This window comes from Hemicordylus capensis, chromosome 4 (assembly GCF_027244095.1).
Source record: "Hemicordylus capensis ecotype Gifberg chromosome 4, rHemCap1.1.pri, whole genome shotgun sequence".
NCBI classification, from domain to species: Eukaryota; Metazoa; Chordata; class Lepidosauria; order Squamata; family Cordylidae; genus Hemicordylus; species Hemicordylus capensis.
The window spans coordinates 75,978,760-75,994,817 of NC_069660.1; the positions used below are offsets into that span (position 1 = coordinate 75,978,760).

Sequence of the window (16,058 nt, forward strand, 5' to 3'; positions counted from 1 at the left end):
TAAGGGTGGGGGAGGATGCACTTAACCCTCCCGCCGCTTTCCCCCCGCCAGTGCTCTGTTTTTGTCCAAAATCCATGGGGCGGCAGCGTACCTCCCTGCCGCTCCTTCCCCCGTTGTTGCCTGGAAATGTGGAAGTATTGACTGCACGTGTGCCTGCCGCTGTACACGTCACGTCACGTGCGCACGTCACACATGCGATGTGATGTAAGTGTGATGTGCGCGGTGGGCATGCACGCAGTCAATACTTCTGCATTTCCGGGCAACAATGGGGGAAGGGGCGGCAGGGAGGTACGATGCCACCCCATGGATTTTGGACAAAAACGGAGCGCTGGCGGGGGGAAAGCGGCAGGAAGGGTAATTGCACCCTCCCCCGCCCTTAAAGAGCCCACCCCCAGCGTTGAACTGCAGCTCCGCAGTTCCATGCACACCACTACTCCTCAATAATTTGCCACCCGAGGCCACTGCCTCTTTGCCTCATGAAAGAAGCACCCCTGAACCTTCACTTTCAGCAACTAATGTTTCTTACCTTCCTCTCAAAAACAAAAATGATGGCTGAGGAAAGCTACTCAGTACAAAAAGTCAAAGATTAGGACCACCAAGTATTATTGTTCCTCACCAATTTTCCTCAGAAGTAGTTGGTTTAAAATCTTAGACAGTTTGTGATTCATTATAGTGCAGGAGAAACATAATCCCACCAGCTTTTTAAGAAAATACAAATATTCCAGACCTCTCCACCTTCCATAATCTCTCAAAAGCCTAAATTAGAGCAAATTACAGAGATGTTCATTTTACAGAGACAGTCATTTCACAGTTATATCCAGGTCACATTTCCAAAATAAAGGAATTATAGATAGAAAAGTTGAAAAACCGGGCGAAATGCGTTACAACATGCTATTTTTCAGATGCCCAGCAGAGGGTGCAAACATTTTTTAAAAAAATTATTACTGTAGTTAAGATTGTACAGTGTGATGATTTTTTATGATTAGATGTCTCACACTGATTCATTTCCCTAATTATGCCATTCACCAAGCTCCTATATTTTTGAACTCATAGGAAGGGGCCTTAGACATGTTTTTGTGCCAGTTCTGCTAAGCAGTGTTCTCTCTAACAAGGATCCCCAGACGTTGTTGACTACAGCCCCCATAACCCCCAAGCAAAAGCCACTGCAGCTGGGGATTCTGGGAGTTGTAGTCAACAACATCTGGGAATCCCTGTTAGAGGAAATACCGCTGCTGAGGTTTGCAAGCTAAATACTGTACAATAAAATTATAAAAGTACCCTTAGCTTAGTCACATAGCTCTGCCCTTGCAACAAATAATACGTGGGCACAATCAATAATATTGTGATACTAGTATTTTTAAGCCCGTTATGATAACGGGCGCTAGCTTTCTATCCCGTCTTTTCTGTCTCTCTCTCTCTCTCTTTCTGTCTCTTCCCCCCCCCCTTGTCCCCTCTCTCTTTTTGTTTTTTGTTTTGTTGTTGTCTCTGTTTTTGTTCTTCCTTATTTTGCTTTTACTTTTTTGGGGGGGTGGTGGTGGATGAATAACGGCCAAAATGGCCCATGAGAAGGTGGCCGCCCCCGCCTATCGCCCTCCCGCGCACCCAGCTGCCGGAGCCCACCTTACCCGCTCCAGCCCGAAGGAGAAGAGAGGAACTCGGAAACAGAGCTATTCTCTGTGTTAAGCTGCTGCCTATACTGTCGCAATGGACGCAATAGGCATCCTTTGCGTCCATAGCGGAAGTTTGAGCAGTGACTTAGCACAGAGAGAAGCTCTGCTCGTGAGCTCCTCTCTTTTCCCTCGGGCTGGAGCGGGTAAGGTGGTCTTCAACAGCTGGGAGGGCGATAGGCGGGGGCGGCGACCTTCTCATGGGCCATTTTGGCCCTTAATCTTTTTGGGGGGGGAGCGGGGAAGGTGATTTTGGGCAGCTGGGAGGGCGGGTGAGCAGGCGGCGGCTGTGAGCGGGCGGGGGCCTCGTTGGCGGCTTTGCCGCCACCTCGCCCAGCTTCCCTGTCCCCCGTCTCGGTCTTCCCCCGCCGCCATTGCCCTCGCCTTTTTCAGGGCGGCCGCTTCTGGTTGCCTCGGCCTCCTCTCGCCGTGCCGCAGCTCATGGCTGAGGCGGCGGCAGAGCCGCCGCCTCGGCCACTTTCCCCCGCCGCCACACACCGGCTAATGGCCGCCCGTGGCTGTGGAACACTGGTGTCTGAGGTCCTGTGTCCCTTGGGCTCTTCTGGGCCTGCGCTTCGCGCAGGCCCAAAACATCCCAGGGAGGCAGGGACGCAGATCCCCAACGTTCCAAAGCCACGGCCACTCACTTAGCCTTTTATTATATAGGATGTAGACATTATCACAAATGCAAGACCTGTATCTCTGTGTTGCCACCATCAAGCAGGCGGATGGCCAGGCGGATGCTCTCCTGAAATATCTTCTCATTTTTGGTGTTCATGATCAGGTCTGAAACCAACTTGGTGGCTCCTTCTCTGTCCAGCCGGCACTGAATAGCAGCAATGATGGACCAGTCCTGGTCTTGGCCTGCATGCAGAAAAACAGTGCGAGGAGAGTGAAAAGGAAGGAAGCTGCCGGAAAGCTTCAAATGGTATAATTTAATAAAAGGGAAGACAGGCTTTTTCACTGGTTAATGTATCACCTTTGGACAAGGAAAAGACTGTGTTCAATTAAATTCCTCCCCCCAGGAAGTTATCCAGACATGGCTTCATGCTGCAGGGTATCCAAAGAGCGAATCTTTGCAGCAGATTTGCAGCTGTTTAATACAGCGGATTGAATGGACTGTTCACGTAGGGTCAGCTCCTCTCCACACGCCCTGCAGATCTTTTTCCTGTGTGTGTTCCCACAGCTTGCTCTGTTTTCCCCCCTCCAACCAATCACATCCCAGTGGAGGAGGCAAGATACGTTTGTTGATGTAGTTGTTAGTTTGACAGACAGTGTTCTGCAATATCGACTAGTCAAAACAACGGAATGCTGTTCTCCAGCAGGTGGCGCTCCTCTATTCCTTTTCCTTGACTCCTTACTTCCGCATTCATGAGCTCTGGTTTGTTCACTAGATCACATTATGGATTTACTGAGTAGCACTGGAGTGCCTTGCTGTTTTAAAATTGACATGCTGCTTATTTAGCAGTGTTCTGTGATGCCAGAGTGACTACTCTGAGAAAGGGGATGCGATTCCCTTTCTTCCCATTTTTCGCACCTCAATTCTGTTTATTTCTGTACTTTCTAGGTTTCTGCCTGTGGCTCCATTAGCCTTTGTTGTTAATATTGTTAATGCCCTCTTTTCAAATGTGGACTCCCCTCCCTGTGATGTTGCCAAACTCCCAACACCCCCAGCTTTAGGAAGGGGAAAGGACACAACCCACCTCAGCCCCCCAGCCCTTTCTTGGGGGCTTGGCACCTCTCTGTTTGGATAGGGCCAGGGTGCTGCAAAGTTGAGAGTGGGTACTGAGACAAGAAGTTCTGCATTTTGGTTGAGAAGAGAGTTTGCATATTTCCCCTTTGTCATATTCTCCGCCCCACCTCCTCGTTTGTTTCCACACCACAGGAAAGAAGCAGGACTAGCTGCTTCTCTTATCGGAGAGAATTCTATTTGCTGATTAGAGAAGCATGGTCCCCAAGAGGGACCGTTACCATCTGAGAATCTCTCTCTCTCTCTCTTTCTCTCTTAAGAAAATTAAAAGAAATAACATGATTACATTATCATCTCTTGAACTCCCAGTGGTTGCATATGACATATTGCAATCCAAAATGCCAGTTCCACCCTTTGCCAACCTCCCCCTCACATCAGATATTACAAAAAATATAGATAATGCACTAATCATCTCTCAATATTAAAAATAACAACCCAAATTTGAGAATCTCTTTGGCCTCACACACACAACTCGCATAGATAAGATGACTTAGTGGTCTTGGGGCTTGATGCATAGACAGGAGGAGAAATGGAAGTGCTCTTAGAAAACTAACAGCCTCATCCTGTATACCTTACTCAGAAGTTATTCTCAGTGGCTGACAGCCAGACTTGATTACTCCTGAACAGTCTTATTGAAATCAAGTATTTAGAGTATCTCCTGAGTAGCACTCTTCAGCAATTTATTCTGAATGTCAGACACTGTGTTTAATGGTACTTAGTCAATCTGTCACAAACCCTTCTCTCCCCCCAAACGCTCACAATTCCAAATCACTCAAAAGAGCAGACAATAAGGAACCCAGCTGTCAAACTCCCCTTCCTTGCAAAATACCAGCAAGACACGTTGCCAAGCAGCACCCTCTGCTGACTCTTGGCATGCCACAAATCCACCCAGCAAATATTTAAAAAAACACACAGATACAAAAGTGCAAGATTTGACAAAAAGCTGATTTATTGGCAATGGCCCCTCCACACATCACAGAGAAGCATCGGGGCATACCAGAAACCTCAGGGTTTTCTTTTAAAAGCCACTGAAAATAAGAGGATTTTTTACCCCGGAAATAATTTGGGCTAAGCAAGAATGCGCAGCCATAATTCAGGGGAAACCAAAATCATGTGTGAACTGGTCCCTGATAGGCTGCTGCAACTTCAGGCTATCACACGCACCCTCCAGTCTGGAGGTGATGTGAGCCAAAAACCATGTGTGTAAAAGTCCCAGGCAGCTGATGCAACTTTGGCCAAATCACACACACACGAAAAAGCAAAAACTACCAAGGCAACTTAACTGTATTCAGGACATATATCAGTTTAAGGAGTGGCTGACATCCAGACTAAAGTCATGCTGGTGGAAGAGCATTTTCCACCATGCTAGCAGGGAGCTCTTTTCAGCAACCCCCCTTTGCTTTGCCAGCTGTGCCTCCCGGAAATAAGCTCCTGAGGGTCGCATAATCCTCGGCAATGTATTTTCAAGAGGCACAGAAGGCTACAAAGGGAATCAGTGGAAATCTCCTCATCCCCCTTGTGAGATGGAAAACCCTTCTCCACCAGCACAACTTTAGTCTGGGTGTCAGCCATTATCTGCAACTGTAGCCTAGGTTGCATATAGGAATCAATCCCCTCTCTACTTGACTAAGGATAAAAACACCTCCCTGCTTCATAATGGGCCAATATGGACAATACTTCTCCCACTGAACTGCCCCACATAATTAAGAACAGGGATAGTGCAACCATCCTTTCCCTGATGTCTGGGATCAGTTGGAGAGGGAGAGGTCTCTCTCCCTCTCCCTCCCCCCCCCCGTTCATAATATTAGAACTCAGAGTCATCTGTTGAAGCCAAATGCTGGGAGATTTAGGACAAACAAAAGAAAGTACTTCCTTACACAACATATAGTTAAACAACAGTATTCACTGCCGCTGGATGTGGTGGTTTTTAAAAGGCATTAGACAAATTCATGGAGGATAGGGCTATCGAGGACTACTGGCCTGGATAGCTGTATATTTGCATCAGGATCAGAGGGACATGCCCCTTAACACCTGGTGCGAGAAAACGCCATCGTCCTCTTTCCCCCATTTGTGGGCTTCTCAGATGCACCTGGTGGACTGCTGTGTTAAGCAAAATGCTGGACTAGATGGGCCTTTGGCCTATTCCAGCAGCGCTCTTCTTATATTTTTATTTCCTAATTATTATTATTATTATTATTATTATTACATTTATATCCCGCTCTTCCTCCAAGGAGCCCAGAGCGGTGTACTACATACTTGAGTTTCTCTTTCACAACAACCCTGTGAAGTAGGTTAGGCTGAGAGAGAAGTGACTGGCCCAGAGTCACCCAGCTAGTTTCATGGCTGAATGAGGATCTGAACTCGGGTCTCCCCGGTCCTAGTCCAGCACTCTAACCACTACACCACGCTGGCTCTCTAATGCATTCCTTTACTGTGTGGGGAGAAGGTTCATCTGAACCACTGCTCTACAAGGGACTCGAACACTAGTTTAAATAGAATGTGTGCCTTCACAAATATTTGAAAAGTTTCTCCTAAATTTGTGTCATACACATGGAAGCAACAGAAGACAGCAGATGAAGAGGAGACTCTAAGGAAGTGTGGTGTAGCGTACACAGTGTGGTAGAGTGGTAACTGTGTTGAGCTACAACAAGAAGAACAGGATTCAAATCCACACTCAACCATCAAGGAGAGGGAAATAAAAACCAGAATGGCAAACCACTTACCACTTCCAGAAGTGTCAACAATCTCCCCTTTGGTGCCAGACCTTTTGGCTTGCAAGTAATTAGCCAAAAGCATTTTCCTCAGTGTGTTGCCCTGGCATGAGAAAGAAATGGATGAATTGCAACAGGGCTGTTGCCCTTATAAACAAATTTATAAAGGATATGTACACCTGTGGTGATCAGCCATGATGGTGAAGGACTGACACCTCCATCTTCAGAGGCAAAATGTCACTGAATGCCATGTATGAGTGGATCATGTATGAGTGGAGCATGGTGCCCTGCTTGTGGGCCTCCTGGAGGCATCTGGTTGGCCAGTGTTGGAAAGAGGATGCTGGACTAGATGGACCTTTGGAGAGATCCAGCAGGTAGCAGAGGCCTTCTTAAGTTCTCAGTATGAACTACCTTTCGTACAGCGTACAGACTCCTGTGAGTGAGGTGGGGCTGTTAAACCCCAGCAGTGCTGGAACAGTTTTGGGTAGCTAAGGGACTGATTGTGCCGCCAAGTCAGTGTCGACTCCTGGTGACCACAGAGGCATTGTGGTTTTTTTGGTAGAATACAGGAGAGGTTTACCACTGCCTTCTCCTGCGCAGTATGACAGCCTCCTGCTCTCTAGGCAGGTTGCTTCCCCGCTGCACCATTAGCTAAGGGATACACAACCTGATTATCATGATCGGCTGACTACTAAGGGAGAAGAAAACCAGGTCTAGCTCTTTATCCAGGAAGCCCAAGGAGGAAAGACAAAATTCAGTTAGCTTGCTGGACATGTACCTGTACGTGTCTGCAAGCACAAGCATCCTCGCTTACTCACCCTGTCTCCATATTTGTTCCTCTTCATCAGCATCTGCTGCAATGTCCTCAGCACCTTAATGCACAGCTTCTCCTCAGTTTCCATCAGGTCTTTGGTGTGCTGGACCAATCTAGCCACACATAAAAATAATTAATCCCCCACATTTCTGTTACATGCAAATACACACAGCATCAACAGGGGCCAGCTGTGTTCAGAAAGATCCCGGACCCTGTGCTTAAGTAGGCAGTCTGTGGGTTGCCCCGCAGTTTTGCAGAGCTTTGCTGATTAACCCACAAGACTTTAACTCTTCTTCCATTCCCGTTCCCACTACATCATCTAAGTACTTTCCCAGCTTCTCCCTGTAATCACAAGGTCCCTCACTGCTGACTGCCACATTCCCTTATTTATTTATTTAGCGAATTTATTGACTGCCTGACTTCCTTAGACTAGGTGGTTTACATAAATTAAAACAACAGTGAAGAAAAGAAAAGGAAAAAAGACAACCCCCCCACAAAACTAACAACTAAAAGCCTGGTAAAATAGATAGGTTTTCATAAGCTTCTTAAAGGACAGAATGGAGGGGGCATTACAAATCTCAGGAGGCAGAGTGTTCCATAAGGAGGAAGCTGCAACAGAGAAGGTCCTCCCACGAGCCCAGGCCTCACGTACCTCCCCTGGGTCTGGAACTCTGAGAAGACCCACCTGAGGCGACCTCGCAGGGTGGGTCAAGTTGGACAGGAGAGGGGATCCTGAAAGTAAACAGGCACCAAACCCTGAAGGGTTTTATAGGTGATACCCAGCACTTTGAATTGGACCCGGAAGCAAATTGGCAGCCAATGTGGTGACCTCAACAAAGGTGAAACATGATCATATTTTCTGCTGCCCCTAAGCAGCCGGGGCGCGGCATTTTGAACCACCTGAAGCTTCCGAGTCGTCTTCAAAGGCAACCCCAGGTAGAGCACATTGCAGCAATCCAACCGAGAGGTGACGAGGGCAGGAGTTATGGTTGCCAGGGCCTGACGGTCAAGGTAAGGCCGCAATTGGCGCACCAGACGAAGCTGGCCAAAGGCTCTCTTGGCCACGGCTTCCACCTGCTGCTCCAGTCCAGTCTTATGAGATTGCACATGCAGAGTATAAAACAAAGTGGCCACTGCTTGTAATCTAACATGGTTGCTGCAGCTGGGTGATCTAGGAGGCGAGACCACTCCCCCAAAGTTGGCATCATACTACCTTTCAGGATCCACTCACTTGGAGAGGAAACCGCCACTTTCACAGCGCTGGAAGGCCTCAGTCCCTTCCATGAAAAGTAGCTCTGGACGGTGCAGGACATCCACCAGGACGGAAAGCTCAGCTTCCACCAGGGGTTGCAAGCGCTCCTCTAGGGCATTGATGATATCCTGCAACAGTACAGTATTCTCAGGGCAAGGCTCTGCATTTTCTGTGTTTTAAGATTATGCAATATGAGTGCATAATAATCTGCTAATGAGTACAGAATTCAGCTTCCTGGGAATCATTTTAAATAAAATGTTCTAGTCCTTAAGCCTCCAAAGATAAGCTTGGAAGTGTATGGGGAAAGCCAGAAGGTAGGATTCCCAGTACACAAGGACTATGGTTTGTGTGCCCTGTATAATTGTTTACACATCTCCAAGACTAGCAGGAGTAAAATAAATAAGGCAAAATAAGCAACTGTATACAAAAGTGTTATTTATGTTGACTTCTAAATTCAGCATTTGGGGTGCTGAATCTGGGTGATCTTGGACCGAAATTTAGATTGGTGTTTTGCTTGTTTTGTTTTTCAGAGCAAAGCACTCACTGGCCTGCCTCAGAGACAGGCAGACATTGGACACATTCCACCAGAAAGCCTTTTTTTCATCCCGCACCTGCAGCTTCTCAATGATGTTCTTGTAGTCCCACTGGTTGGCTGTAGCAGAGACACGGGGGAAAGTGCGCGAGGCTGTCTTGTAGCTTGCCGCATTCCTCTGCGCATTGCTGATAGAGCTGCTGTTCAGCAGAGAGCTAACATGAGCATCGAGGTCCATGGGTAATACAATGGAGCGGCTTTTGGCTGAAAGGAGAGGCAGCATATAGAAAGGAAGAAGCTCCAAGCTCCACCACTGGTTCCCTGTCCAATATCCTGCACCCCTAGTTCTAGATGAATGCCCAGGACTATGCCCCGAAGCAGAACCCGTGGCACTGCTTTCATCTTGTACACTGAACCAAGAAACTAATAGATGGCATGTCAGAGGCTGTATCTGGTGACCTGTACCAGGACTGCAGCCATGCCAATTCCAAGTGCCCTGTCTCCAAAAGGGCAGTCAAGGTGCCCACCAATACAAGCCAGATTACCCAAGGGTGGAATTTGTATTTCTGGTGGCTTCCCTTGTTTTCTTCACATTGAGCTCCAGGGATAAACTCCAGACAGAGACCACCCTCCCTCTCATTATCCAAGACAAGTCCCTCCTTTCAATGGGCCGCGCTGCTCCTTACCAACCATAGCCAGCGTGCGGATACAAGCTTCCACTGAGCTCTTGTGCTGCTGCTGCAACCAAGGACACTCCAGGAGCCTCATGGTAGACTGGAGGAGCTGCACCACAATTGTCTGATGGGTCTGCAAGAGAGGGGGACATTAGGGGCATCTTTTCGCACCAGATGCTGCTTCGGCTGCCCGATCAGCCCCTGTTAGGACAGAACTAGATGGGGAAATAAGAGAAGATCTAATTGCATCTTCTACAATTCAATCTTCTGTAGTTTTAAAAAAAAATTAATAGGCGCTGCTGGGGGCCTGAATGGGATCAGAGCTATGGCACCGTTGGAGGGCCAGGCGTTTTCCCAGACAGCAAGTTATACCGTGGGTTTTCTGTGAGGTTTTACTGCGAGTTCAAAGTTGCCCAAAAAACCTAGCACAAAAAGTGGATTTTTTTAAACCCCGGATATAAATCGGGCTAAACTCTAACACACAATAAAAAACCCGAATTGTGTGTGAAGTGCTGATAGTTCGCAGGGATTCCGGGGTAAATTTGGCCCATATGCGAACGCACCCCCTCCCTTCTGGAGAAGATGCAAACTAAAAGCCCAGTGTGAAAAATTTTGTGGGGGTTAACCCTTTCCTCTGCATCATTTTCCCAATCCCAATTGCGTCCCCCCACCCCCTCTCTGCAGGCTGGCCTAAGGGGTAAAACATACATATTTTGCTCTGGGGTGCTAATAAACACTTTAGGGCAGGTCAGTTTGGATCAGGAAAACAGTGCAGAGGGAAAGGATTAGTCTCTTATCCCCTTCGGCAAATGCTATGGCCCCAATCTGATTCAGGCCCCACACATCTGCATTTAAGTTATGGGAGAGCCAATCATAGATTTTCCATCATCTTGTCGAAATGTACCCTCAGAGTGGCACCTATCAAAGAGGCTTCTGAAAGACTTTCAGATTCTAAGCCTGCATTCAGAGTCCACTTAACTGCTGGACTGCTACCCTGCTTCAAGTGCAATCTTTTTAAAAGGAAGATAATATACCACAGGGGTTTCCAACCTTGGGTCCCTGATGTTTTTGGGACTACGGCTCCCATCATCTTCGGTCACGATTGTCTTTGCCTGAGGATGATGAGAGCTGTAGTCCAACAACTTTGGGAGAGTCAATGGGAATCCTTGATAAACAACATGAAAACTCAAATCTCAGTTTGGCCACAGTGATTGCTCTGTTTCTTCCTCAGTGGGTCATACTGAGCTTCTCTGAGTCTTCCTTGGACTTTTTTTGCCAACAAGGCGCACAGACCAGTTTGACAGGAAGCCCAACACAGGCGCATTGTAAGTGTATCTGTCCCTCAGGACTTGCTACACCTGGCCTGCGCTGACAAAGATTGAGGAGGTCAGACTTTGTTCCTTAGCGGTACCAGGACCAGGGAAATCCATTCCAGTTCATATCTGTGGTTCCAAAGAGCTCTGCCACACTGCAAGAAGCAGGGAAAGGTTTCAAGAGCCTGAAGTGGCCCATTTGTACCTGCAAGGAGGTGCTGTTCTCAGAGAAAGGGGAGCTGAAGAAAGCATTGATTGTATCCAGCACTACAGTCAACACATACTTCTCCAAGGCAGAATCCGACAGACGCTTCTCACGTTTCTTGCACACCTGCAAAGACAAAGAAGGAATATCAGCTTTTATATACTACTAGTAGTAATATTTATATACCACTCTTCAACCAAAGGTCACAAAGTGGTTTACAAAGAAAAATACATAAACAGAATGGTCCCCTGTCCCCAAAGGGCTCACAATCTAAAAAGAAACATCAAGTAGATACCTGCAACAGCCACTGGAGGAATGCTTGCTAGGCCTGGATAGGGCCAGTTGCTCTCCCCCTGCTATATATAAGAGAATCGCCACTTTTAAAAATGGTGCTCAGCAAGGTTATATAGCATGATTGGGTGTTCAAAGGACTTTGCATACGTTCGCTCAGAAAGGTTTACAACGACAACTGCATAAGGTAGGATCAATATTATCACCTGCAAAATAAGCGGCTGCAGCTGAGCAAGTTGTGGCCTCTTTAAGGTGAAGTGAGATTTGAACCGGGGACTTCCTAGCTCACACTCTTTGCCATAACACTAAACCAGCTCTGAAGAGACACCAAGAAGTGTATGCCAGGGCATGGCCTGGAGGCACATACATAATGCTGTAACCTTGCTGACAGTAAGCAGGTCTGGTTAGTGCAGGGCAGCTTAACTTTGCCCCCCACCCAGCTGTTTTTGGACTACAACTCCCATAATCCCCAGCCACAGCAGTCAGTAGTCAGCGATTATGGGAACTGTAGGCCGACTTCTGCAAGAGGGCCGAAGTTGAGCAGCCCTGGGTTAGTGCCTGGATGGGTGACTACTTGGGAGTCCCATAGATGCTGCTTTGTAGACCTCTGTGCTCCTGGGGCAGGGTGCAAAATGCTCCCCCCTTGCACGCATCCTCGTCCCCCTCTTTCCATTTTTTAAAAGCAGGGGGCAGGAAGGCATCTTGCTGCCTCACTGGCATCCCAATAATCTGCTGCCTGAGGTGACCGCCTCACCTCACCTCACGGAAGGCCTGCTCCTGCTGCTTTGAGTTCCACCGTGGAAGAAGCATGAGATATAAATGTAATAAACAACAATACTGGGCAGAAGAGAAGCGTGCCTGAAGGTCATATTTCCAGAGTGAGAGGAGGCCAGGAAGCATCTGAGAGCCAGAAGCCTGACTTTTCTTCCTCTCACCCCCAAATAAGCAAGTTTGGTAGAGCTTCAGCAGGCCCTGTACAGAGCCCTTAAGGCTGGCGCCATTCTGCCAAGCAGGAAACAAAGATGGTGTGTATCACCTGCAGCCATAATGGCATCATATAATCTGAGGAAGCCATTCCTTGTCACAAAGAACACAATGCCCATAAAACTTCATCCCGCTTGGAGAATGGCATCTAGAGCTACAGCACAACAAACATAAGGACGGCTGACTCCATCTGGCTCAGCATTCTATCTTCCAGCATAGGCTGGCTGGGTGCCAAAGGGAAGTTCACAAGCAGGGCATGAGGGTGATATCTATCCCCACTGATAGCCTCCAGCGACTGTGTGGTAGTCAGAGGTTTATTGTTGGAACACCAACACTGTGCTGGCTGTTAGGACAATTACCACTAATAGACCTATCCTTCATGTATTTACTGAACCCCACTTTTGTGGGGGGAAGCAATTTTTGCTAATAGCCATCAAGGCACCTCTGGCAATATATTTCATAGAAAAATAATGTGTTGTGTGAGAAGTTGTCCTTCCATCCATTTTTCCAAGTAGCTGCTCACACTGCTGCTGTGGGTAAAGCACCAAGCCTACCTACACTGTGGGCAACAGTGGCTTTCTCTTCTTGCAGTCCAGACACAAAAGTCAAATAGACACCACCCTGCCCGCCCCATCCTAGAAACACTGTTTACATCCCAACACCCACCCTAGCCATGTCAAGGGTGAAGTTCTCAAACAGCGTCCAGATGTGGTTGCTAGTGTAGATTTCCTTCATCTCCACTTCTGTGTCCACGTAGCAATGGTTGACAAAGTTCACATAAGCAATCTTCACCTGAAGCAAGAGAAGGAGAGAAGTATGGGTTAAAAGCATGAGAGAAGAGAAGAGAAGAGAAGAGAAGAGAAGAGAAGAGAAGAGAAGAGAAGAGAAGAGAAGAGAAGAGAAGGAGAGAGGCATGAGCTAAAAAGTGTAAAAAGAAGCAAAAGGGGGGGGGACCCTCCACATTCATCTGACTCTCTAGCCCTGTTCATATATTATGTTCAAAACTTGTAAGACACTCATACAGTGTATGCAGGTACAGAGCTGTGCCCAGGTACAGTTCTGAATATAAGTTCACATGTTATGTTGAATACAGGTACAGCAATAAATTTTATAACTGTACCACGCATTTGAGGGGCCTATACCTAGGTTCACTTTTAAAATGAACCCAGGTACAGTAATTCACACAAAAACATGTACAAGTATGCAGACATCTGTACACTCATGCAGATGATGTCTGAATAGGACTTCTGCTGTACTCATACCTTTGTTTTTATTAGCACCAGTGTTCCTTCTGGTGTGTGCATGTGCATGCACTATTATGTTTTTTATGTCTGCTCAGTCAGTTTTAGATCCCGCTTATGCTGAATCAGGAAGGTCCCATTCTGAATGCACATGTGCACACACTGCCTTGATACTGCTGCCCAGAACAAAACTCATTCCGCATAGAGATGAAAGCAAATTAGAGGGACAACTGATTAGCCCCCCTGATGTGCTCCCTGTGAGCACCGTCTACATCTGCACAAAGAAAGGGAGGGTATGTGAACACATGGTAGCTGCTTCATCAGCATCATCGCATCCTGTCCTTCCTCCAAGAGGCTCAGAACATGGGCATGTATCCACCCATGTCCTTACACCAGGCTGGTGCTCCTACTTAGAGCCGCCCTATTGAGGGCTGGCTAATGTGTTTGAATAACCCATTTTCGTTCATGGAGAGCTGGGTCTCAGCACATGAGGACAACAGTTCAGAGCACAACAAAAGCACAACCACAAAGACACAGCCCTTGACTCTCCAAGTCAGTGGCAGCCACTTGCATCCTGCTGTTACCTCAGTGATGCAGTCTTCGTGAGTGACCACTCGGACCACATCCTCCAACGGAAGTAGAGATGTGCACTTGATCTCAGTGTAGACATTTTTGCCTTCAGCACAGGCCGCCAACAGATCCACCAGAGAGATGTGGTACATGAGGGGGCTGTTCTCCTCAACCCCATCCCGGGCGGCTGTCATCATCTCCAGCATATTGGCTAGGGAGGTCTTATCGTTATAGAAGACCACCACATCATCCCCAGCATTGGTCAGCTACAGAAAAGGGACAGGAAGTCTAAGCAGACGGTTCCACAGGATGGCAAGCAAAGGAACAATCATGTTCTGGCCCTTCACCCATCCCGTTGTGGCTGTATACAGGCTTCAGTGAAGATAAAAAGGACACTGGTGCAAACAGAGGGCAAATCTCCGCCCGCCCTCACCCCCGCCCCACTTCCCAGAGTTTTCCAGGCCTCCACTTACCACAAGGGTGGAGCCTCACCTCAGTCATGATCATGTCCTGGCACTTCTTGATGTACTTGCCCTCAGCCTTGATGATGGTGTGCAGAAAGTCAAGATACTGCACATGGCGTCCATGCGTGGCCAGGCAGTGGATGAAATGCTGCAGCACCGTTTCACTAATTTCAGAACACAGCTGGTAGTTGTTCAGGAAGATGTGTTGCATCGTTTCTGCCTCCAGCAGCTGGTGAGGAGAAAAAGAGGTGAGACTCAGGAGACACAGCTGGTGTAAGTCCACATATATCTGGACTCTTTCCTTGAGATAAGGAGTATCAGTCCAATACAGTATTAGGACATTCTCTGCTGTTTTTTAATCTATCCATCGATCCTTTATTTCTTTACCCAAGGCATACATGGGGACAAATCTCCTAAGAGTGAGAAGACTTCTGGTCAATGGCTATCTTTTGGCCTAATCTACCTCATGGAGTTGTCACAAAGATACAACATTGAATTAGGGATGTGCGAACCGGTTCGAATTTGAAGCGGGGTGGTTCGAAGGTTCAAATTCAAACCGGGGTGGTTCGAAGGTTTGAATTCGAACCAGACCAGCCATCAGGTTCGAGTTGCAGGTTCGAATTCAAACCAAACAGGGGGTGGTTCGATTCAAATTGGTTCAAACCTCCAAAAGTGGGTGGGGTGGTAGCTGGCACCCATGGGTACCTACCACCCAAGCCCCAAAGCAATCGGACATTCGTAAAAATTTTAATGAATTTTTGAAGTTTATTTTTATTTTTTTCTCATAGGGTATAATGGGACTCAAACCAGCCCATTATTCCTTATTGTGGAACACCCATGGGTGCCAATAACCACCCAAACCCCAAAGCAATCGGACACCCCTATGATTTTTTATGAATATCTGAAATATTTTTAATTATTTTTCTCATAGGGTATAATGGGACCTGAACCAGCCCATATCCCCTATTGTGGAGCACCTAGGGGCACAAAAGTGGAGTAGGTGGTAGGAACTCAGGGGTGCCTACCACCCAAAAAACCCCAAGGCAATCGGACACTTCTCCGATTATTGGTGAATTTTAAAAGTATTTTTGAATTCCTCATAGCGAATAATGAGGATTGCAGCAAATGTATAGCTTCATGTCGGGGGGAAAGGGGTGTCCTAGAGCAGAGTGTGGTGGGTGGTAGTTCCAAAGGTGGGCAGGGAAGCTATCAGAATTATTTGAAAGGAATTGATCAAAAGGCTGGTTTTAAGTGATTTTTGAAGTTTACGCGTCTTTAAGGTTTTTCTCCATAAAGAAGCATGGAGGTGTCAGCAAATGTCTAACCATGTCGGGGGCAAAGGGGTAGCCTAGAGCAGAGTGTAGTGGGTGGTAATGCCCAAGCAAGGAAGCTATCAGAATTATTTGAAAGGAATTGGGCAAAGGGCTGATTTTTAAGTGATTTTTGAAGTTTATGTGTCTTTAAGGTTAGCAGATGAGAGTGGATTCATAGTTTGTCACTGAAAATCATATATGCTACCAAAGAATCTACACTCAGAACACTTCAGAAACAACAAAACCCAGTACCCCATGGGTTAACAACCCATGGGGG

The 16,058-nt window shown here is 47.2% G+C and overlaps 1 protein-coding gene across 4 annotated transcripts in view; it reads right to left on the reverse strand.

Moving 5' to 3' along the window:
• ITPR3 (inositol 1,4,5-trisphosphate receptor type 3) overlaps positions 1-16,058 on the reverse strand; it is a 174,376-nt gene that overhangs the window by 23,530 nt on the left and 134,788 nt on the right. For all 4 annotated transcript variants that reach the window (XR_008306221.1, XM_053246289.1, XM_053246290.1 and 1 more), the window contains exons 30-39: positions 14,497-14,697; positions 14,019-14,270; positions 12,860-12,985; positions 10,919-11,044; positions 9,413-9,533; positions 8,806-8,990; positions 8,174-8,322; positions 6,947-7,055; positions 6,141-6,231; positions 2,362-2,531 (exon numbers count right to left, since the gene is read on the reverse strand). Coding sequence is in view for 3 of the 4 variants with exons in the window: in XM_053246289.1 (XP_053102264.1) it covers positions 2,362-2,531; positions 6,141-6,231; positions 6,947-7,055; positions 8,174-8,322; positions 8,806-8,990; positions 9,413-9,533; positions 10,919-11,044; positions 12,860-12,985; positions 14,019-14,270; positions 14,497-14,697 (1,530 nt within the window). In the remaining variant the exon portion in view is untranslated. The remainder of the gene's footprint in view (positions 1-2,361; positions 2,532-6,140; positions 6,232-6,946; positions 7,056-8,173; positions 8,323-8,805; positions 8,991-9,412; positions 9,534-10,918; positions 11,045-12,859; positions 12,986-14,018; positions 14,271-14,496; positions 14,698-16,058) is intronic.